The sequence below is a fragment of the Schistocerca piceifrons genome, chromosome 6 (genome assembly GCF_021461385.2).
Source record: "Schistocerca piceifrons isolate TAMUIC-IGC-003096 chromosome 6, iqSchPice1.1, whole genome shotgun sequence".
Taxonomy (NCBI): Eukaryota; Metazoa; Arthropoda; class Insecta; order Orthoptera; family Acrididae; genus Schistocerca; species Schistocerca piceifrons.
The window spans coordinates 123298820-123323341 of record NC_060143.1 but is presented as its reverse complement, the minus strand read 5'-3'; the positions used below and the strand labels follow the sequence as shown (position 1 = coordinate 123323341).

Below are 24522 nucleotides of genomic sequence, written 5' to 3'. Positions count from 1 at the left end.
AGAACCTCCACATCGACAGCTGCCACCCATTCCATATCAAGAAGTCTCTTCCACACATTCTAGTCATCAGTGTTCGTCACACCTGCAGTGAGGAGTGACCCCTCTCGAAATATACCGAGTGTGTCACTGAAGCCTTCACAGACCGTAATTATCCTCCTAACCTTGTAAAAAAACAAATCTCATCTTTGCAGTCTCCCACCACCTCTCAAAGTCCCACCATCTGACCACAGGAGAGCATTCCCCTCATAACTCAGTACCACCCAGGACTGGAGCAACTGAATTATTCTCCACCAGGGTTTTGAATATCCCTTGCTGTGCCCTGAAATGAGGAATGTCCTACCCACTATCCTTCCCAGCCTTCCCACAGTGGTATCCCGCCGTCTATCAAACCTACACAATATACTCGTCCATCCCTACACAAACCCTGCTCCCAACCCCTTACCTCATGGCTCATACCCCTGTAATAAACCTGTCCCATACATCCTCCTATCACCACCACCGCCACCTACTACAGTCCGGTCACAAACACCATCCATCCCATCAAAGACAGGGCTACCTCTGAAACCACTCCTGTGATCTACAAGTTAAGCTGCAACCAATGTGGTGCATTCTATGTGGGCATGACAATCAACAAGCTGTCTGTCCACATGAATGGCCACCGACAAACTGTGGCGAAGAAACAAGTGGACTACCTGGATGCTGAGCACACTGCCTAACATGACATCCTTCATTCCAATGACTGTTTCACAGCCAGTGCCATATAAATACTTCCCACTGACACCAGCTTTTCTGAATTGTGCAGCTGGGAACTTTCCCTGCAATACAGTGTTACAAAAAGGTACGGCCAAACTTTCAGGAAACATTCCTCACACACAAATAAAGAAAAGATGTTATGTGGACATGTGTCCGGAAACGCTTAATTTCCATCTTAGAGATCATTTTAGTTTCATCAGTATGTACTGTACTTCCTCGATTCACCGCCAGTTGGCGCAATTGAAGGAAGGTAATGTTGACTTCGGTGCTTGTGTTGACATGTGACTCATTGCTCTACAGTACTAGCATCAATCACATCAGTACGTAGCATCAACAGGTTAGTGTTCATCACAAACGTGGTTTTGCAGTCACTGCAATGTTTACAAATGCGGCGTTGGCAGATGCCTATTTGATGTATGGATTAGCACGGGGCAATAGCCGTGGTGCGGTACGTTTGTATCGAGACGGATTTCCAGAACGAAGGTGTCCCGACAGGAAGACGTTCGAAGCAATTGATCGGCGTCTTAGGGAGCACGGAACATTCCAGCCTATGACTCGCGACTGGGGAAGACCTAGAACGATGAGGACACCTGCAGTGGACGAGGCAATTCTTCGTGCAGTTGACGATAACCCTAATGTCAGCGTCAGAAAGTTGCTGCTGTACAAGGTAACGTTGACCACGTCACTGTATGGAGAGTGCTACGGGAGAACCAGTTGTTTCTGCACCATGTACAGCATGTGCAGGCACTATCAGCAGCTGATTGGCCTCCACGGGTACACTTCTATGAATGGTTCATCCAACAATGTGTCAATCCTCATTTCAGTGCAAATGTTCTCTTTACGATTGAGGCTTCATTCCAACGTGAACAAATTGTAAATTTTCAAAATCAACATGTGTGGGCTGACGAGAATCCGCACACAATTGTGCAATCACGTCATCAACACAGATTTTCTGTGAACGTTTGGGCAGGCATTGTTGGCGATGTCTTGATTGGGCCCCATGTTCTTCCACCTACGCTCAATGGAGCATGTTATCATGATTTCATACGGGATACTCTACATGTGCTGCTAGAACATGCGCCTTTACAAGTACGACACAACATGTGGTTCATGCACGAAGGAGCTCCTGCACATTTCAGTCGAAGTTTTCGTATGCTTCTCAACAACAGATTCGGTGACCGATGGATTGGTAGAGGCGGACCAATTCCATGGCCTCCACGCTCTTCTGACCTCAACCCTCTTGACTTTCATTTATGGGGGCATTTGAAAGCTCTTGTCTACGCAACCCCGGTACCAAATGTAGAGACTCTTCGTGCTCGTATTGTGGACGGCTGTGATACAGTACACCATTCTCCAGGGCTGCACCAGTGCATCAGTGATTCCATGCGACGGAGGATGGATGCATGTATCCTCGCTAACGGAGGACATTTTGAACATTTCCTGTAACAAAGTGTTTGAAGTCACGCTGGTACGTTCTGTTGCTCTGTGTTTCCATCCCATGATTAATGTGATTTGAAGAGAAGTAATAAAATGAGCTCTATCATGAAAAGTAAGCGTTTCCGAACACATGTCCACGTAACATATTTTCTTTCTTTGTGTGTGAGGAATGTTTCCTGAAAGTTCGGCCGTAGCTTTTTGTAACACCCTGTATATCCATAACCTTCCTGGTCTCAACCTTTGTTAGTCATTGTCCTCACCCATCCAGCTTCCTGTTCCCATTCCAGCACTATACAGCCCTCATTCCACCATCAAACCCAGTCTTTTTACTTCTCTCCTTTTCCGCTACCCACTGTCCCTCCCCACCTCTCCCCTGCCTACTGTCTGACCTTCTGTCCACACATAGCTGCTCTTCCCTCTCTCCACCTCGTCTCTTCAGACTCCCCAGCAGCACTGCAGTGTCCACCACCCCTACACAACTAGCCCCATCCCTCCCCACCTTAGCCTACTCCTTATGCCCACCCAGTTGCCAATCCCATCACGCACTGGTGCTGCTGCTCGCACTGTGGCTACAGTTGCCTGATACTGCAGTCACATGTGTGCAAGTTGTGTTTACATGAGAGAGAGAGAGAGAGAGAGAGAGAGAGAGAGAGATCTATTTTTCATCTCTGCTATATGGTGAGTGGCAGCTTTCCTTTTCATAATATTGCTAAATTATATATAAACAGTCTCTTAAGTCCTGCCCAGTTCTCTACACTCTCACTGGTTTGCTGCAGTAGAACAACAGAACAAAGGGAGTTTGAAAATAACTAATACTGGAATGACACCATGGAAAATCTGGAATGGAATAACAGTAATATGAAAAGGATAGGTTGCTGCTCACTGTATAAAGGAGGCACTGAGTAACAGACATGCATAATGAGAACAGACTTCTATGTATTATTAGCCATCAGACTTAATCAAAACACACACACACACACACACACACACACACACACACAGAGAGAGAGAGAGAGAGAGAGAGACAGAGAGAGAGAGAGAGAGAGAGAGAGAGAGAGAGAGAGGCAGTAATTCAAGAGCAAGGACTTTTTTCTAAAGGTTTTCATCTGGAGTGTGGCCTTGCATAGCTATGATATATGAACAACACACAGTTCAGGCAAGAAGAGAATAGAAACTTTTGAAATGTGGTGCTACAGAAGAATACTGAAGATTAGATTCATTTTATTTTACAGGTCTAGTACTGTAGGACCAAACTGAGGAGCAAATTTCCATGACCGTGGAAGCATCAGGAAAGTGAATAATAAGCAAAATAAAATTTACACAAATCCTATGCTGATTACACACATAATCAACAACATAACACAGGAATCTGTTTAATTTTTTCCCAGGAGCTCCACAGCAGAATAAGAGTGAGTATTATTGAGATTTAGTATCGATTCATTTCCTACAAGCCATCATTTTATGTCTCGAACTGCTCTATGTGACATACTGCCTTTACTACACTTAACATCTTTCACTAACGCACCAATGTCGTCAAAAAGTATTTTAGAATCACCTGTTACATTAGAAGGCACATCACTTACATATATGATATCCCTTCTAATGTAACAGGTGTGCCACAGTAAGACACCATCACATTACTGTACAGAATGAACTTTAACTATCTGTTTTTAAGTATTATAGGAACTAATGGTGAGTTACTCCTCTTATTCCATAATAGTTCAACTTCTGCAGTATTATTTTGTAACCAACACAATATCTAGCCTTTTCAATAGATCCAACAATAAACGAGATGGTTCTTAACCAAAGGGGAAAAAATAATTTATGGCACAATTTTACTGAGAGAAGGCATTGGATGAAAGGACCCACCCTGAGCTATCAAGGAATTGTCAGTGTGGTAATGGAAGGGTGTGTGAGCGTATAAAATGGTTAAAGTTTTACAAAGAGTTCATTTTCTTTTAACGATGACAAATATCTATGGAGCATTTGCAACAATCTAGTCATATGGGCTAGCTGAAGGACATGAACATCCATCTGACTCCTACCTTAAGTGGGATGTATTTCATTTCAATAGGAGTCAGATGTGTCAAAACAGGGATTTGGCTCTGGTTTTCGCTAACAGATGCACTAACTGACGAGGACAACTTTCGCATATAATTTACAAATATTATGTACAAACTGTATGAATTATGACGAATTAAAGTCAAGTTGTGAAAACAGTGCGACTGCCACCTAACAAATAGCAGTCATAACTCAGGAGAGAAGCAGTGCCTCCAGGCAGCAAAAATTATGACCAAATTCGCATGTGGTGTGACTGTCTAGAGGCGCAGCTTTTGCCTTGAAACTAGAAGGTTGTAACATTGAATCCTGGCTCTGTTACTTTTCTCTCGTTCTGCCTTATAACCCAGTATTCACCTCTCAACGATGTGGAGATTCACCAGAAATGAACTCTGATTCCACTGGTTAGGGGCACGCAAGTCACTTAAGTGACATCAAATTATTATGATTGTTTCAGAATAACTGTGTAGTGAAAATCAATTACTTGTGCACAGAGTGAAATGCAGCATGATACGCAACTTTACTTCATTGCAGAAAGTTTCGCTGCATTGTAGCGGATGACTCATTTTTCAGCTTTCTGCATTCCTCAGGTCAAACACAGATGCAAACTCGATTCTATGGATGGCAGGGGTGAAAGATATTATTTGTTTGGACACTTTCATATTATACAGTAGACTGGTAAATGAATCTTCACTGGCGAGAAAGCGATTAAGATCTTTTAAAGATCATAAAGACATGGGCACCATGTTCTTGAACAGGATTCAGAAATTTCTTGCTGATGGATACAAAAGATTTCAAAATACATGTATAGATGGTTGAGGGCTGCATTTTGAAAGAGAGGACAATTTTAGACTGTCAGTTTCTGCTTTCCTCATTTTTACCAGTCGCAATTTGCACTCTTAATTCACAGCAAATTATCTGAACACTGGACAGTGCGTTACTCAATTTCGAAGCTTCACGATAAATATGATCAATAATGAAATGATAACCACCTCTTCATCAAGCTGCGATGTGAAACACACAATCTGAAATAAGCAAATATTTTAACTAATAGTTTCCCTGCAACCAACTGAGAACAACTGCCTAGCAAAAAAACCTGAGAATCAAAAACATGTGGTGTTTTATTTTATATGCTTTACATGTTCACCTCTTTAGCTGAGCCTAGGTCTGATTCCAAGCTGGATCAGCGATTTTATTTGCTTGCTGCCTGGGTGTTGTATTGTCCCTATCATCATTTCATCATCATCAACACCCAATCGTTGAAGTGGCATAGATTATGAAAGACTTACACCAGGCAGCAAAACTTCCTGAAAGAGGACTCCCAGCCAAAACATGCTGTACATTCATTTCATTTTATTCTTCAAGTAAAACATTTTCTGAAAAAGTACTTCAGTAACGTCCCTTCATTTACATTTAGTACATTCTTTCAGCAGCACAGCACATGACTTAACTTTTAGCTTTCTTTGAATAAAACCTCTATATGGATATTATTCTTTGTGTGGCACAGTGAAGAAGTCTATCATAAAGAATTGTGGCAATAAGTCTCAAAGACGTATCACAGTGCATACTGAGCTTCACAAGAGGAGTGATTTAACATGAGCTAAACATGCAGACCATGCATGTTTTTCCTTATTTTATCTTTCATTTGTACCACGTCAGACAGTCTCATTGAGCCCCGCTCTCTCTCTCTCTCTCTCTCTCTCTCTCTCTCTCTCTCTCTCTCTCTCTCTCTCTCTCACACACACACACACACACACACACACACACACACACACACACACACACACACACACAAATTGCATACAATATTTGCATTGCTTGTAAGTACATTACTTAACATCACAACATGCTCCACCATTGCCATGAGATGTCCCTCCAAACGCTAGTTCAATACCTCCAAATGCCAGTTCAATATGGAACACACAATATTCACATCTCCAGACAAATTTCTTGGCATGCACTGCATACATCGTGTAAGTTACTTGACAGTTATGATATTCATTTACTCAACATCAATCCCTGAATTTTACTCATGGTCCCTAAAGATACTCTATGCTAATCAAGTCATCTGGATGCAGATACTTAATGCTAGCCTTGCAAAGCTGTGCTGGGTCGCTAGTATTTTATATTTGCATAAATCTGGTATCTTTATAAAGTGGAGAATTTCCAAGATTTATTTATGATACAATTTTGATTCTACATATGCACTCTTGGCCAGTGAAATTGACAAACCTGTAACTTAATAGGACTGCACTGCCACAAGTGTTTCCAGTTTGTGACTTGTCTTGGGACTGGACCTTTCTTATAATGAGCAATAAATTACATAATGTAAATTAACAGTTTATCATAGAAATGAAATTACTGAAGCCACCAATACTGTAAGGACTGAAGTTAACCAGGCACATCTTGTGTGTAAGACTAAATGAAGCTATTATACCAAACTATTAGAACTTACATGAAACACAGGAAGTGGTTTTGGAATTGGTTGCCCAGATTTCTCCAACTCTGCGTACTGCCGAGCACAGGAAAGGCTGCAGAACCTTCTTTCTTTAGTGTAGAAGGCGTGTTTCACTCCGATTGCTCCACAAGTCTGGCAGACAGCTAAATTACGCGAAAGTAGTGACAACACTGTTCTCTGATAGAATACATTAAGAGTAAAAAGATATAATGAGAATGCTGATTTAATTTTTTGTGCAAACTAAGTGTGGAGTAAAGCAAGGGTACACATGACACAAATATGCTTGAAGGAAGCATGCTACACAGAACATTTAATAGCAAGCTGCAATTATCAGCACAACAGACATAAAAGCAGGAGTAATTCAGCCATGCAGGAGAATAGATATTTAACTTTTTAAGATTTGTTTCTGATTTACAGAGAAGATTATCCAAAATTTCATTTACAACACTCACTGGGCTTAAAGTGGAATTTGAATGTAAACTATGAAATTTCTGAATTTTTTGTGTGAAATTTTCTAATTTCAGTATTTACATATTTAGATTTCAATGCAATATGTTTGTATGAAATGTGAACTCTTTAAAAGGGATATAAAAGAAAAAAAGGGGGCATAAAAATAATATCACCTTCATAACATGGCCTCCAAAAATGCTTAAAAACTATTCTCCACCACAAGTGTATGTTTGAGTGTGTGCATGTATATACGTATACGTGTGTGTGTGTGTGTGTGTGTGTGTGTGTGTGTGTGTGTGTGTGTGTGTGTGTGTTCTTCTCTCACATTATCCCCACAAGTTATACATTTTGTAGAATGCTCACTCCCCGAGTGTAAGTAAGTTTCATGTGAATAAGAATGTTTCCTGAGGAAACAGTTTCATGACACCTTTGTAATGATTTTATAGTACTCGCCCCAAAGTGGCACACCTTAGTTTCTTGACCGCACTTACCCATTCCATCCTTTTGGATGGGGATGACGCTAAGATCGGTATCTTTCTGATATGCTATTGGGGTCTTCAGTTTCAGTGCGGGATGTTTGACCGGCTTGATTTTGCGGGCCCGCTGACTTGGAGTTTGTGTGGCAGCTGAGGCAGTTGACATGTACTGGGGCTGCGACTCACAGTAAGTATCGAACTCATCCAGCATCATGAACCCGTCCATGTCCTGGGGACCACAAAGCTCAACTCATCACGACATTCTGCTTTTCCATTCCCCATAACCCTCAGACGAAATTAAACCTAGCAATGAATGAAAGTCATTAAATGTTGGGGATCAATCTAAAATTTCAGTAATCACATCCCAATGGTAAAATTACATAATTATTAACAATTAAATTTTATGGAATGCTGGTAGTTATCAAGAGGATATAGCACAAACAGCAAAATTGCAGAAAATAAAGGGAATGGACAATCACATATTTGCAAGCAAACACATACAGACAATGCGTACACAATTATTGTAGTGTCTCAATTTTTATTTGTCTGCCGGGTGCATGCCCTTACCTTCTACCTTGTATAATATGTAATGGTGCAAATGTCTCAGTAATTCAAGAACAGTTTTACTTTTCTCAGCAGTATGAAGCAGCATAATAAATATTAGCAGTGAACCCACAAAATAGATTTTTTAAAAAGATTAGCAGATTTTGAAAACTACTTCAGTATGGTATTACAAATCATGCTTTAATCTCTCAAAATAAAGAGAAAAGACACAGCAATGTTCACATTAAAATGTTGCTAGAACTTCCATTCAGGTACACTAGCAAATACAGTACACAAACCAATTAATCTGTTTACATAATGCTATAATTTTTGTAGCCATCTTGTATTAAAATTTGTACGTAGGATTAAAGAAGCTTGTCACATTGCCTCTTCTGTTTCTTTTCTCTCCTTTTCCCCCTAAAATCAAAATCACAGCTAATCCTTTTTCTACATACCTATTTGGTAATTTACATATATAGTGAATTCAGTCACTAGGAACAGTCTAGAAAGTTATGGAGTTCAGTATTTGCATTCTGCTGCCACGTATCAAGTTATGAATAACAAATCAATACATGCTTTATATTTATTTCATATTTCTTTAAAGCTGAGGAAGTAGTAAATGTAACGTGCTGTCCAATTTTCAAACAACGGGATGTGATGCAAGACTAACAGTGCATTGCGCATAATCTGTTAATGGTGTTACAGCAAAGAATACTTCATGTGGTTGCTTGATATTTTTATTTCTTTTCGAAGGTAGCCATTACTAGTGAGAAAGAGTATAAAAACATGCAAGTACAAATTAAACCAAGAGTCCAACAGTTAACAACATGCTATAGCACAGTATGTTAGTAGTAGTCATTACTTATCAAATGCTTCTTGATTATGGTCATCTACATCATTACATTCATTAATCACAATTGCACACTAATGTGATGCACAGAATGCGCCGCATGGCAGTGTCATTAAGCTTACTTGGAAAATTCATAAGCAAAGGACAGAATCTGGTCTCCACAGGAAAAGAGGAGGAAACACAAACAGAAATTCACCTGATTCATTTTTCACTTATCTGTGTATTTCACCTGTCAATACTACAAGAAGACAAGACATGATAGAGCGCACATGAAAACAATAATTATACCTTACTAGCCACATAATTTTTCAATTCAAGTTTAATCAACAACTGAATAGAAAATGTATTATTTCAATAAGGTACAAGCATAATTTCATTGCATCCCTCAATCTCTAAATATTCGCACTTTCCTTCCACAATATTAATCCAAGTTACTGGTTCTCTCAGGAAGATGCTTTTACTATCTGAACCAATGAGCTGTAGTAACCTCTCTCTTGTGTCCAGAATAACTTACAAGGCTAACATAAAAGTGACTGCTCACTGAAAGACAAAATCAAACAAGACAAAATCAAACAATCTCAATGTGTGAGTTTCTTTTCAGGTAAAAGTTCTCAAAATCATAGTACTTGTTCTATTCTGCCTATATCTATTCAGTTTTCAATCCAACATTTTCTTGGTTTCTTTATTGTATCACAACAATGGGTCCAATAATAACTGATTTCACAAATCAAGGAATTATTCTGTTGTATTCATCAAGAACAACAACAGTAAGTGCTACTGTCTCCTTACTTTAAACACCACAGTCCACAATAGCTGTGATGTTTAAGAATTTCAGATGACAAAGGTTCTACAGCTTCTACTATTTTCTAAACAAGAAAGTATATAATTCAATTGTTGACACATTTTATTTTATTTTCTTCTGGCATGCCAGTTTTTTAAACTGGTGTTAATCATTTTCTAGTATTCACATTGCACTCTTGAAAGAATTTATACAAACAATGTCGGTAAGATTGGAAATGCTGGTGGGATAATATGCACTGCCAATCACAATTAATCAAAAGGTCATGAATAATACTTTCACATAATAAAACATTTTCATGTCTTTCGCCACATTAATCCACAGTGCGTTTGCTCTCAGTGCTGCTTGACAGCTTTCTGGGGAGGGGGGAGGGTACAGCAGAGAAAACATTCTGCCGTTTATGAAGCAGCAAGGCTGGCGAGTGTGAGCTGCCAGCCATGTAAACACAGGGTCAGGTGGTGATTAAACGTTAAAGAGGGGCCATATTGGGGATTTAAATGTCCACCCACCACTGATGACTCTGTAAGGAGTAGTACAAGAATCTGGCACTTTTGTAGAAGATACATGAGAGCATGCCTTCCAATATGTTGTGGACGCACTGTGGATTCATGTAGCAAGAAACCCAAGATGCTTTTATTGCACTGACACTACCTGAGAACCTTCATCTGCTGAACTTCCATGGTCTACAACAGACCATTATCTACAGACAACAAACAGAAAAGGGACAAAAAATGGTGGGTAAAGCTAATACCAACATTTCTATTCATTATCACAGTTACTTATGGCTTATTCGCAATGATTTAACATTATTCTACAACTTAAAACTTGACTGTGATAAATGAAAACATGTGCCAGATGATTCTCTGACCTGTATTTGCTGCTTTTAGTGAGCAGTTACCTTAAGCATTAGTCAATCTGAGAACACCTCCAGACCATAGTAGAAACAAACATCAGTAAAAGTAAAAGTTTGAGTATGGTCTGGAGGTGTTCTCAGATTGACTAATGTGTGCGTGCGCGCGCGCGCACACACACACACACACACACACACACACACACACACACACACACACACACACAACTTACACACACACACATCTACAGTCTCAGATAAGTGAAACCACACTGCGAGCAGCAGCACCAGTGCATGATGGGAGTGGCGACTGGGTGGGGGTAAGGAGGAGGCTGGGGTGGGGAGGGTGAAGGATAGTGTTGTAGGGGTGGCAGGTGGCAGAAAGTGAAGTGCTGCATTTTAGATGGATGGCAGGAGAGAGGTGGGGAGGGGGGGGGGAGTAAGTAGCGGAAGTGAGAGAAATAAAAAGAAATTAGGAGACTGGGTGTGGCGGTGAAATGACAGCTGTGTAGTGCTGGCATGAACAGGGATGGTGCTGGATGGGTGAGGACAGTGACTAACGATGGTTGAGACCAGGAGGGTTACAGGAACGTAGGATGTACAGGGTTATTACAAATGATTGAAGCGATTTCACAGCTCTACATTAACTTTATTATTTGAGATATTTTCACAATGCTTTGCACACACATACAAAAACTCAAAAAGGTTTTTTTTAGGCATTCACAAATGTTCGATATGTGCCCCTTTAGTGATTCGGCAGACATCAAGCCGATAATCAAGTTCCTCCCACACTCGGCGCAGCATGTCCCCATCAATGAGTTCGAAAGCATCGTTGATGCGAGCTCGCAGTTCTGGCAAGTTTCTTGGTAGAGGAGGTTTAAACACTGAATCTTTCACATAACCCCACAGAAAGAAATCGCATGGGGTTAAGTCGGGAGAGCGTGGAGGCCATGACATGAATTGTTGATCATGATCTCCACCACGTCCGATCCATCAGTTTTCCAATCTCCTGTTTAAGAAATGCTTCTGCTTTAGCCTTTTCCGTAAGATTTTCCAAACCGTCGGCTGTGGTAAATTTAGCTCCCTGCTTGCTTTATTCGTCAACTTCCGCGGCTACGCGTGAAACTTGCCTGCACGCGTTCAACCGTTTCTTCGCTCACTGCAGGCCGACCCGTTGATTTCCCCTTACAGAGGCATCCAGAAGCTTTAAACTGTGCATGCTTTAAACTGTGCATACCATCGCCGAATGGAGTTAGCAGTTGGTGGATCTTCGTTGAACTTCGTCCTGAAGTGTCGTTGCACTGTTATCACTGACTGATGTGAGTGCATTTCAAGCACGACATACGCTTTCTCGGCTCCTGTCGCCATTTTGTCTCACTGCGCTCTCGAGCGCTCTGGCGGCAGAAACCTGAAGTGCAGCTTCAGCCAAACAAAACTTTATGAGTTTTTCTACATATCTGTAGTGTGTCGTGACCATATGTCAATGAATGGAGCTACAGTGAATTTATGAAATTGCTTCAATCATTTGTAATAGCCCTGTATTGCTGGGAAAGTTCCCACCTGCACAATTCAGGAAAGCTGGTGTTGATAGGAAGGATCCATATGGCACAGGCTGTGAATCACTCATTGAGATACGGGATATCATTTTTGGCAGCGTTTACAGCAACAGGGTGGTCAACTTGTTTTTTTGGCCACAGTTTGTCGATGGCCATTCATGCAGACAGACAGCTTGTTGGTTGTCATGCCTAAATAGAATGCAGCACAGTGGTTGCAGCTTAGCTTGCAAATCACACAGCTGGTTTCACAGGTCGCCCTGCCTTTGATGGGATAGGTGATGTTAGTGACTGACCTGGAGTAGGTAGTGGTAGGAGGGTGTATGGGACATGTCTTGCATCTAGGTCTATTACAGGGGTATGAGCCATGAGGTAAGGTATTGGGAGCAGGGGTTGTGTAAGGATGGACGAGTATATTGTGAAGGTCCGCTGGATGGTGGAATACCACTGTAGGAGGGGTGGGGAGGATAGTGGGCAGGACATTTCTCATTTCAGGGCATGACAAAGGTAATCGAAACCCTGGCGGAGAATGTAATTCAGTTGCTCCAGTCCCGGATGGTGCTGAGTTATGAGGGGAATGCTCCTCTGTGGCTGGATTGTGGGACTTCGGGACGTGGTGGGAGACTGGAAAGGTAAGACATGGGAGATTTGTTTTCATATAAGGTTGGGGGGATAATTACAGTCAGTGAAGGCTTCAGTGAGACCCTCGGTATATTTTGAGAGGGACTGCTCGTCACTGCAGATGTGACGGCCACAGGTGGCTAGGCTGTATGGAAGGGACTTCTCGGCATGTAACGGGTGGCAGCTGTCGAAGTGGAGGTACTGCTGGTAGTTAGTAGGTTTGATATGGACGGAGGTACTGATGTAGCCATCTCTGAGGTGGAGATCTACATCTAGGAAGGTGCTTGTTGGGTTGAGTAGGACCAGGTGAAGCAAATGGGGGAGAAGTAGTTGAGGTTCTGGAGGAATGTGGATAGGATGTCCTCACCTTCAATCCCAATAGTAAAGGTGTCATCAATGAATCTGAACCAGGTGAGGAGTTTAGGATTCTGGGATTTTGAGAAGGATTCCTCTAGATGGCCTAGCCACCTGTGGCCGTCACAACTGCAGTGACGAGCAGTCCCTCTCAAAATATACCGATGGTCTCACTGAAGCCCTCACTGACTGTAATTATCCCCCCAACCTTATACAAAAACAAATCTCCCATGCCTTATCTTTCCAGTCTCCCATCACCTCCCAAAATCCCACAGTCCAGCCACAGAGGAGTATTCCCCTCGTAACTCAGTACCACCCGGGACTGAAGCAACTGAATAACATTCTCCGCCAGGGTTTCGATTAACTCTCATCATGCTCTGAAATGAGAAATGTCCTACCCACTATCCTCCCCACCCCTCCTACAGTGGTATTCCGCCATCCACTGAACCTTCTCAATATACTCGTCCATCCTTACACAACCCCTGCTCCCAATACTTTACCTCACGGCTCATACCCCTGTAATAGACCTAGATATAAGACCTGTCCCACACATCCTCCTACCACCACCTACTCCAGGCCGGTCACTAACATCACCTATCCCATCAAAGGCAGGGCGACCTGTGAAACCAGTCATGTGATTTACAAGCTAAGCTGCAACCACTGTGCTGCATTCTATGTAGACATGACAACCAACAAGCTGTCTGTCCGCATGAATGGCCACCGACAAACTGTGGCCAAAAAACAAGTTGACCACCCTGTTGCTGTAAACACTGCCAAAAATGATATCCCTTATCTCAATGAGTGATTCACAGCCTGTGCCATATGGATCCTTCCCACCAACACCAGCTTTTCTGAATTGCACAGGTGGGAACTTTCCCAACAATACATCCTACGTTCCTGTAACCCTCCTGGTCTCAACCTTCGTTAGTCACTGTCCTCACCCATCCAGCGCCATCCCTGTTCCCACTCCAGCACTACACAGCTCACTTCACCGCCACACCCAGTATTTTAATTTCTTTTTATTTCTCTCCTTTCCACTACTTACTCCACCCCCCCCCCCCCCCCCCCCACTTCTCTCCTGCCCGCCGTCTAAACTGCAGCACTTCACTTTCTGCCACCCCCACCATACTATCCCTCCCCCTCCCCGCACTATCCTTACCCCCACCTAGTCGCCACTGCCATCATGCACTGGTGCTGCTGCTCACAGTGTGGTTTAAGTTATCTGAGACTGCAGAAATGTATGTGTGTGTGTGTGTGTGTGTGTGTGTGTGTGTGTGTGTTGTTGTTGTTGACAAAGGCCTTAATGGCTGAAAGCTATAATTGTGTGAATCTTTTGTTGTGCCTATCGCGATTCAGCATCTCTGCTATATGGTGAGTATCAACTTTCCTTCTCTAATATTGTTACATGTATTAACTGATAACTCAACTAATCAGTGAAGTTAGTCCAAGAAAATGAAACGAACAAAATAAAACACTAAGCTATCCAACAGCTGTCCAAAGTTCACCAATGATACCTCTACAGATTTCAAGTATGGCAGATGGTAATACGAGGTCAAAAACAGAAGCCGTTCTTCTATGCCACATTAAACTCATGCATAGTAAGGCACACATTACACACCTGCTTTGCCAATTTACTGTCTGCCAAATACATCTTGTAACCTCAACATTAGTGGGAAGTTGAACATTAACTTTATTTTGTTATAGTTACAAATATTTTGAATACTGAAACTAAACAGTGATTCACTGGCAATTTCATATTAATTAAAAGCAATGTTTACTCCTCCGCTCAACCCATTTCTGCCCCTCCATAATTCAACACTTAATTTCCTCTTGTCACCATGCACTTCACAGTCCTGTATACCCTTCATAATATTGTGCAGCATTTGCAAATTAGTTCTCTCATTTCTTAAATAATGTAGTCACACATTCCAGGTCCTGATTCACTGTCTATCAACATATTTATCAATAGCCAGCAAATGTTACCAAATTTAAGTCAGAGGAAATATCAATATAGTGTCTATATATAAACTGAGGTATAAACACATTGTGTGTGGTATTGGCAGCAGTGGTGGCTACATATGGGGGGGGTGCGCATCCCGCACACATCCCCCCCCCCCACCTTGTGGGCCCCCCCGTATTGCTAATCGCACTGCCCGCACCAGTCAGGTCGCACACTGAAACGAAGTAGTAGTATCATTCTTCACAGCGTCTAGCAAGCAGTTCGCAACATTGAAGAGTCATCTAAAACACTCACTGCAGTATCACTGTCAAACGAGATGGGTTGAGCGACATGATGCTGTTATTCAGTTCGCAGCTGATCTCAGAACAGTTTGCAAAGTCCTTAAAGAAATACAGTGTTGGAGGATGGAACAACAGCTGCTAAAGTCAATATTCTCCTTCGAGCTCTCTCTAATTGCAAGTTTTTTATCACTCTGTTTACACTGAGTGACAGCAAAATCTTACAAGACCGTAGCTTGGACGTCGCGGTGGCAAAAGCAAAATTAGATTCGATGCTCCAGGTGAGAACTAATGCTGATAGCCACTTTGCTCGTATTGTTGAAGAGGCGAAGGCGGTTATCGAAGAGTTAGACATGGAGATGAGTGTTCCTTGTCTTACAGGCAGACACAGACACAGGGAAAACTGTGATCATAATGATGATGCTACAAAATATTGGAAAATAACTGTTTTAATTCCAACACTGGACCATGTTACGACTGACATGAGAGAACGTTTTGCTGAAGAAAATATTTACGGTTAAAATTCAACATACTTTTACCCTTACAACTACTGAAACATGACGGTAATGATCTGGCACATAAATTGAACCACTGCTTAACTGAACTACCATTCTTGGAAGAAGAATCACTCTTTAATCACTAAAAAGAGACTAATGGGAGAGATTCTTCAGTACAAGCATAAATGTCCTTAATGATCGTGATTCTTTTATGCAAACATTGTCTGTTTGTCCTGGATCTGACTATCCTACTTTGCACACGCTGTACAAAATATTTGCTTGTCTACCTGCATCTATTGTTACAGTGGAAACAAGTTTTTCAACATTGCGGCACACAAAGACATGGCTGAAGTCGACAATGAAGGAGGATTGATTTAATGGCTTAGCTCTGTTGGGCACTCACCCTGACACTGATTATCCTATTGACGATGTAATTAACCAATTTTCCAGGAAGAATAGGTGCATAGAATTCATCATTTAAGGAAAATAACCACAATTGTAACTTTTTTATATCATAAGATGGCATTGTCTAGTATATGTGTATAATAAATTTAAATAAAACTTCCTTTGACTTTATTACTTTTTATTACGGTAAAAGTAATTTCTGTATCCGCCAATGATTGGCAGTGTCTCATGCCACATCTCCTCTTGTGTGCTCAGATACAGTGCATCTGCAGCTAGTGTAGGCATAAGCAGGCTGTGTCCACTTGGCCAGTCAACAATGATGAACACTACCTGCCTTTGACTTGGGAAGATACATCGATATGCAGCTAATTTGCATGTTAGCACACAACAGCTTCAATTTCATCAGTCAAAATTATCAATTTGAATAGAATAGATGATAGCAGATTAGGATAATGTGGACTATTATACAAAATGAAGCATTTGAATATTAATTGGACAATTAACAGGACCTGACCATACATTAAATCTATGTGCACTTACTTTCTTTCCTTAGAGAAAAGAATTTGGTGGTAAAATTAAGTTCTTCTCCATGGGTACCTATCTAAATCAACAACGTATAACTAGAATATTAGTAAAACATTAAAATTTAAACACTGTGCAACTGATGTAGACATTTGACAACAATGTCATTACTGACTTATTTTTAACAATCTATTCTGTCCACACCTCAGTACATTTTTCACAAGAAAACATTTTCTGTCATGCACTGTGAAATTTTGAGTTTATTTACGACTGGCCATTTTAGCCGTACAGTCGTATCAAGCAAAATACAGATTATCTCTAAGCAACATGCTACAATGGATGTGAGAGATAAAATAACACCTCAATCCACATGTGTAACCACAAAAATGTTAACATGATCTGTATCAAACATGAACCAAAAGTCTATAATACATGGAGAGAACCAAGTATGATACAGTTTAAGTATGTATTTGACTGAAAATTAATATCATTCCACACACGAATCTCAACTTATTCTCTCAGTGCATCCATACACAGACTGCATGTGGCACGTCGCATAGAGATAAACTGTATGTTGCTTGATGATGATGATACAGCTGAAATTGGCCAATCACAAAAAAAAATTGAAAATTGTACAACCTTAACGTACAACTTTTAACTGATTTTTGTTGGTACTTCATGCACAGAATGTAGCTGGAGTGCACAGCTTCTGTCATTATGGTTTTCTGCCATGCTGAAGACACCTTTCAGTGCTGCTGTCTTGTGAGACATGCCACTTTGCTAGGTTTTACGAATTTTTCTTCTACAAAACTGGCCTCTAGTGATTTTATGCAGCCTAAAGCACTGTATGGATATACTCAAAAGCATTTGCTATGTGTCTCTAAGATCTACCATGCAGACCTGTGTCTTTACTGACAAAGAAGCCTGTAAATTTTCGTGAACCATAACCATTTGTGGCAAGACTGCATTTATCTTTTCACAAATGATCAACACAATCTATAATCTGAAAGTAGTAAGTATTGTGTTGCAGAAGCATAAACAATGACTCAATCACCATGTTTAGAGAGAAATTATAGGAAGAACACTTGGGATAAATTTATTAAGCAAACAATGTTAATGGGAAATTTAACTATTTCTTAAAAACTACAACACTTTGAGTTTATTTTCCTCTAAAACAAATAAGGGCAAATGTCAATAGAAGAAATCTGAAGCTTCATTACCATCAGCACTAAATGAAGACACCTTTTCGAATCACAAACATTTATGGTGTGTGTGTGTGTGTGTGTGTCTATATATATATATATATATATATATATATATATATATGCAGACTGCGGTGATGAAAGTAAATTTGTACCAAGGCTGAGTTCGAATCCCAGTCTTGGTTCAAATTTCATTTGTTGTTGCTGTCTGCATATATACACCATCAGTATTGTCGAATCCTCCATTCTCTTTTTTTTTATTTTTATTTATTTTTTTTATTAAAAAGCAGGTTCATTTACTATGATCCAAAAATAAATCACTCCAAGAATAAGCCAAAAACTATCTGGAATATTATGAAATATGAAAACAAACTAACAGAGTACAAGAACCAGCTTTAAACGATGACTCTAGGAATGTACTTCAACCTCCTACATATCACTCACACAGGGATTGTGTAGACAAGATCAGAATAATTATAGCATGCACAGAAAGATTCAAATGATCATTCTTCCCATGCACCATACAATAATGGAATGGGGAGAATTCCTAGCAGGTGGTACAATGAGATCCACCCTCTGCCAGGCACTTCATGGTGGTCTGCAGAGTATGTCTGTGGATGTAGGTGTAGAAACCATTAACCCATATGAAATTGAGCCCTCATAAAATAATTCTTACAGAAATTGTGAAATTTTCAAACCACTGACCATCAAATTCCACAATTACTTCCACGTAGCAGCTGCAAGCACTGTACATAGTAATGTTAGATTTACTTGTGCAGACACTGCAAGCACTGCACATAGCAATTAACAACTGAATGCAGGTGTGTTAGATTTACTTGTGCAGACCCTGCAAGCACCACAAACAAATATTATTTCAAAAATACAACCCCTAAGAAGTTTACAGAATTCAGTAGTAATTTTGATTGCTATGATGGTGTGTTTAGAATGACATGAAAATCTCATGCTGAATGAATAGGATTGTCCTTACAATATCCTTGTAGTTAATCAATGACCCGGTGCGTATTTCCTGTGGGACTTAAATATGCTGTAGCAATACCCATCCACAAAACTAGAAATACGCAAACAACCTCCAATTACAGACCTTTATCACTCTTTCCATTCTTTTCAAAAGTATTTGATAAAGTGGCCAATGATAAAATACTGATTCATTTAACTAAACAGAACTTGTCAACCACCTCTCAATTTGATTTTCAAAATGGATTCTCCACACAAAAAGCAATACAAGATACAAGACCCCACAAATGAAGTAATGTCTGGGATTTTTCTTAAATAATAATAATAATAATAATAATAATAATAAATCTGTTAGTAAATGCTGTGACACTGCCAAAGCCTTAAATTATGTGAATCACAAAAGTGTTATAATGGCATTAATGGTATCCCTCTTGCACAAATGGAGTCTTAGCTTCATAACAGAAAGTATAGTCACAATAACTGACTATCTTGAGCATGAAAATAACTTCAGAAGTGGGGAACATAATATGTGAAGTGCCACAGGGATCATTACTGAACATACTCTAGTTTCTAAACTACGCAAATGATCTTCCAGTGACTTAAGAGGGCAATTTGTTGGTGACACTAGCATACTAATTAAGGGGCCAAAACTCAATCCTAGCAGACACAGCTCAGACGATGCTGAACAAGCCTAGGATTGGTTTACAGCTAAATGTTAAATTTCAACCTCTTTAAAGGCTGAAATTATGTAATTTCAAATGAACAATAATTACCTTTTAACAAGTTGAAATGGAATCAGCACATGGTTAATCTAACTGAAAAGCTCAGTTCAGCACTTGGAAGCATCTCCCATTGTGTTGGCCTCCATACAACAGTGTTGCCTTATTTCGTACATTTTTCACTTCCTGCTTTCTTATGGAATTACCTTCTGTGGCAGTGCATTTAAAGTAAATGAAATGTTTGTTCAGCAGAAGTGAGCATTAAGTATATTGTGTTAAGTAGATAGTTTTACATCCTGTAAAAGCCTTCTTAAGGAACTCTTAATTCTTAACTCACTTCCCAACTCCTAAATGGTTTTTGTTGCTAATGATAAAAATCACTTTCGCCTGAAATGTAATATACAGTGTCACAATGCAGGACATAAAAATAGTTTTCATGTAGTTTTTGCTTCCTTGTCCAAGGATCAGAATTGAGTTATTTACTCTGGTGGTAAGATATTCAACAACCTCCTGTACAACGAGGCAAGAAACTGGGAATCCCTACCAACTCACAAGAAAATTAAAAACCTAAGTCATCAGCCACTCTTTCTACAATTTATCTGTGTGTCTAGATTAAGGGATTTAAATTTTCTTTTAGCTACATGGCAAGTAGTAGTGTTTGTAATAAAGTTGTATAACAAGCAATAACAGTACTGTAAACACAACTCAGTATTAACAGTTGTAAAAATATTTTCTTAGAAAAATACCACTGCAACCAAGTAAATGTAAAGCTACTAACAGCAGATAAACATCAGCTATATAATAAACTAAAGAGGCACCAGCTTTTATTCGAAGTAGCAGCTTCCTTACTTATTTGTTCAATTAAAGGTAGATGGCCTAAATGTGAATAGCATGAAGTGGTGTAGTGATAGTTTATCATTAAGACAGTGTAAATATTTGTTTCTACAATGTATTTGTCTCATGTTAACGTATGTATTAACTTGTTCCACATCTCTTCCTTGATGGGATCTACAAAATGCAAAGATTCAATGAATGCTGTCTAGTTCACAAACAAGATCAGAAGAATGTAAGGATTATTAATTCAGACTTGATCATGCCTTACACACATAGCCAATTTTTCCATGTCTGGCCAATTGGGCAGGCATGAAATTGAGAGTTGTTAGTTTTCTCCAGTAAAAGGTAGCTTTCTGCATTTTACCTGTAATTTGCAAATGTCAGAGAGGTACAACTATTTCCTGCTCTCCTTAGCAAAAAATGTCCACAGCATACAAATTTCCATTTCATTGATATGTTACTTTCTTAAAATGCATATTTGTTTCATATGTCCAAACATTTTCCAAATAGTCTTTTTTGTTCTTTATCTTTTTAATACAGGCCAGTTTCTTTTTCAGCCTTCAGTCTTTCACATTCTCCCCATTGTACAAATTAAAAACATTCAGAGGGTAGGTAGGATAAATATATACCAATTTTCCTCTCAATGTAAGACTTGTTTGTATACTCAAGCTATCTCCAACTTCCTCTGTCACCATCATCTCAAATTAATTGCCTTACTAATAGACTGTGTTATACTTTCATATGTTGTTGGCTAAATTATGTCACGTAAAAATCAAGAAGTCGTGGAACTTGAGAGACTACGTTGATATTGGTGAAGGAGGAACATTAACAGTATTGCTAATTACATTATATGGTAGACAGCTCAACTACATCTCTGTAGCACGCGCGCGCACACACACACACGCACACAGTGTTTGGCAATAGCAGATTTCTCAAAATTTGCTATATTTAATGTTGTGTCAGCGTTTGGTGCAGCATTCTAAAATCATACATATAGACTGACTGCACTCAAGAGAAATTTTATGATTTCAGGAACATTGAGACCAAAAATGTCTTATGCTGGATTCAGCATCCTATTTAATTGTCTTAGATGGTTGAAAAATGGATTGAATACCTTGTCAACATAAGACTCTGTCCATTTTTTTCATGTAGCTCCAAAGAAAGGAAGGAATGCTATATGCTCATCTCCTGGTGGTGATTGAAAACTCTGTTTTTTTTTTTTTTTTTTTTTTTTCTTTTTTTTTTTTCTTCTTCTTCTTTTACCTGCAGCCGTTCTGGTTGGCTCTGAGCACTATGGGACTTAACAGCTATGGTCATCAGTCCCCTAGAACTTAGAACTACTTAAACCTAACCAACCTAAGGACATCACACAACACCCAGTCATCACGAGGCAGAGAAAATCCCTGACCCCGCTGGGAATCGAACCTGGGAACCCGGGCGCGGGAAGCGAGAACGCTACCGCTGCAGCCGTTCTTCCAGAACACTTTTTTCAGAAATCTGATAACAGGATCCAGGAGTTGTCTACCAGAAAAAGTTCTAGGTCTATGTATCAGTGTGTTTAAATCTGTTCTCTGAATGATGAATGCTTTGCACACTAAGATACAGATCAGCATGGGTTGGCTTGCTGTATAAACAGCGGCTGAACTGCCAATCCAATTTTTGTTCAAGCAAAACATCTAAAAACAGTTATTAGACTTCAGTCTTCATCTAAGCAGTGAACTTGACATTAGTGTGCATTGTACTGTATGTTAACAAGGGGCCTAGAAATGATTGAGAGGCTCCGTCCCCGCCTCAGCAGTCCACAGCCCCATGATGACTACCGCAGTCCATTTCACCCCTCCACCGCCCCACACCGAACCACTCTTTCAGGGTTATTGTGCAGTTCAGCATATTAATTAGTAAACTGCCTCTAATGTTCAAAGTCCTGGTTGCAATAACATAGTTACAATCTATTATGTACATCAATCAATTTGAATCTCTATGATCACAATGAGCAGAATACCATCAACCTAAACCATGCAATCGTAGACCAAGCAAAAGTAAAATCAAATTGCTTCCATGATTCTCGGGTGTATTGTCAGAGCTGACTCTAAAGTCCACAATATTTTGGCGCACAACCGTTCTGCAATTATCAGGTGGTCATGATGGTAGTAATGTTGAACGAATGATATATCTGCTGTGAGCTCATTGTGCTTAGTTGGTCCACAGTTGTGGCCTCACTGGCTTTCCACCATGCTTAATGGCTTGGGTGTGTGCGGGTGGATGAGATGGTGGAGGGGCGAGTCTCATTTGCCTTCCACCAGGCACCCCTGTTACGTCTTGAGTCCGGAGATGTGACTTGGGACAGTGGACAGAAAGCAAATGAGACTCTCCCCTCTACTGTCTCAGCCACAGACACTCTCACCACCAAGCAAAGAGTGGAGCCAGCGAGGTCTGAACTGTGGATTTGCAGGAATAGATATTGCGAGCCCACAGCAGATGCTTCATCCCATCAGCCACACTTGATGATGGCAAAATTGTTGTCTGCCAAAATATTGTGGACTTCTAACAGTCAGATCCGACAGTACACCTGAGAACCATGCAAGTAGCATACATGTCGGGAAAGCCTCAGATCACATAAATTCAAACTGTTGAATGCAAAGGACTGCTGCGACTGTTTAAAATCTTTATTCAAACACATGGCCGGTTTCGCAAACTATATTTGCATTATCAGGTGTTTACAATCATGCCAAAAAAGAAATCTGTTTAAAAGCCGGAAACAGCATATTCCCCAACATTCTCATTAAAGCGTTTCAAATTTCTAACTTGTAAACATGTAAACATCCATACATACAAAATGGGGCCTAAGGCCATCCCGACACCTCCAATGAAAACAGCCTGAGGAGTGTTATTACTGGCAACCACAATGCCTTCTCCCCAGTCTGTCTGGATTGGCAGCTTCGAGGTGGCCTTAGCCCTCATATTTTAATGGATGTTCTCATAATTGTGAATTAGAAATTTTGCAGACTGACTGAACACCTAATGTTGCGAAAATAATTTGCAAAACTGGTCGTGTCTTTGAATAACAATTTTAAAGTCACAGCTGGAATATTTTGACTGTCAATGCCTTACATACAAAATGTTATGTTAAGTTTGTTTGGTTGGTTGGTTGGTTTCATGATTAAAGGGACCAAACTATGAGGTCATCAGTACCATCTACCTGGAGCAGGCAAGTCAACAAAACTACATACCAAAGAAGAGCCTCGTGCATGAAATCCAAGAAAAGAAAACCCCCAAGATTTACCGAAGATAAACAAAACCTAGAGAAAGGAACAAGAAGTCCAATGGAGTATACCCCTCGCCACTTATCAGAGGCACAGCATCCAGTAATACCCAGAGAAGACTAGTGATACATTCAGTGGAAGGCAAGCACAGGAAAACAGAGGCAGAACACCAAGTCAAACACAACAAGTGAGAAGGAGGAAGAAGTGCAAAAGAGCAGGTAGGGCAAGGGCGGGGGCGAACAATCAAGTCCAGACAGCCACTACTATTTCGTGCAGAGGAGTCAACAGGGCTTCCTGCCAACCCCTCAATGGGCCAACAAGATTGAGGTGCCCTCCCTTAGAGAGAATCTAAAAGCCCCTTCCATGAATAAACCATACAAACAGGCCACCCGCTGAGGCATCATCCGCTAACACTGATGGTAGCGAATCAGGAACTTTAAGGAACAGAGCAGCTAGATTAGGACAGTCCAGCATCATGTGGACCACCATCAAACAGGCACCACACGACAGTGAGGTGGATCTTCATGGCAGAAGAGATGACTATGAGTCGGCCAAGTATGGCCGAAGTGGAGTTGGCAAAGGACAATGGAATCCTTACAAGAGGCACACATGGAGGACCCCCCCAAAATTTGTGGTCTCCTTTATTGCTCATAGTTTGTTCAGCA

At 40.4% G+C, this 24522-nt stretch overlaps 1 protein-coding gene across 5 annotated transcripts in view; it reads right to left on the bottom strand.

Moving 5' to 3' along the window:
* LOC124802465 (polycomb protein Sfmbt) overlaps nt 1-24522 on the bottom strand; it is a 297351-nt gene that overhangs the window by 166377 nt on the left and 106452 nt on the right. For 3 of the 5 annotated variants that reach the window (XM_047263252.1, XM_047263253.1, XM_047263251.1), the window contains 2 exons: nt 7648-7861; nt 6704-6849 (listed from right to left, as the gene is read on the bottom strand). The exons of 1 other annotated variant lie outside the window; for it this stretch is intronic. In XM_047263252.1, coding sequence (XP_047119208.1) covers nt 6704-6849; nt 7648-7861 — 360 coding nt within the window. The remainder of the gene's footprint in view (nt 1-6703; nt 6850-7647; nt 7862-24522) is intronic. One more of the 5 variants, XM_047263255.1, reaches the window with a different exon arrangement.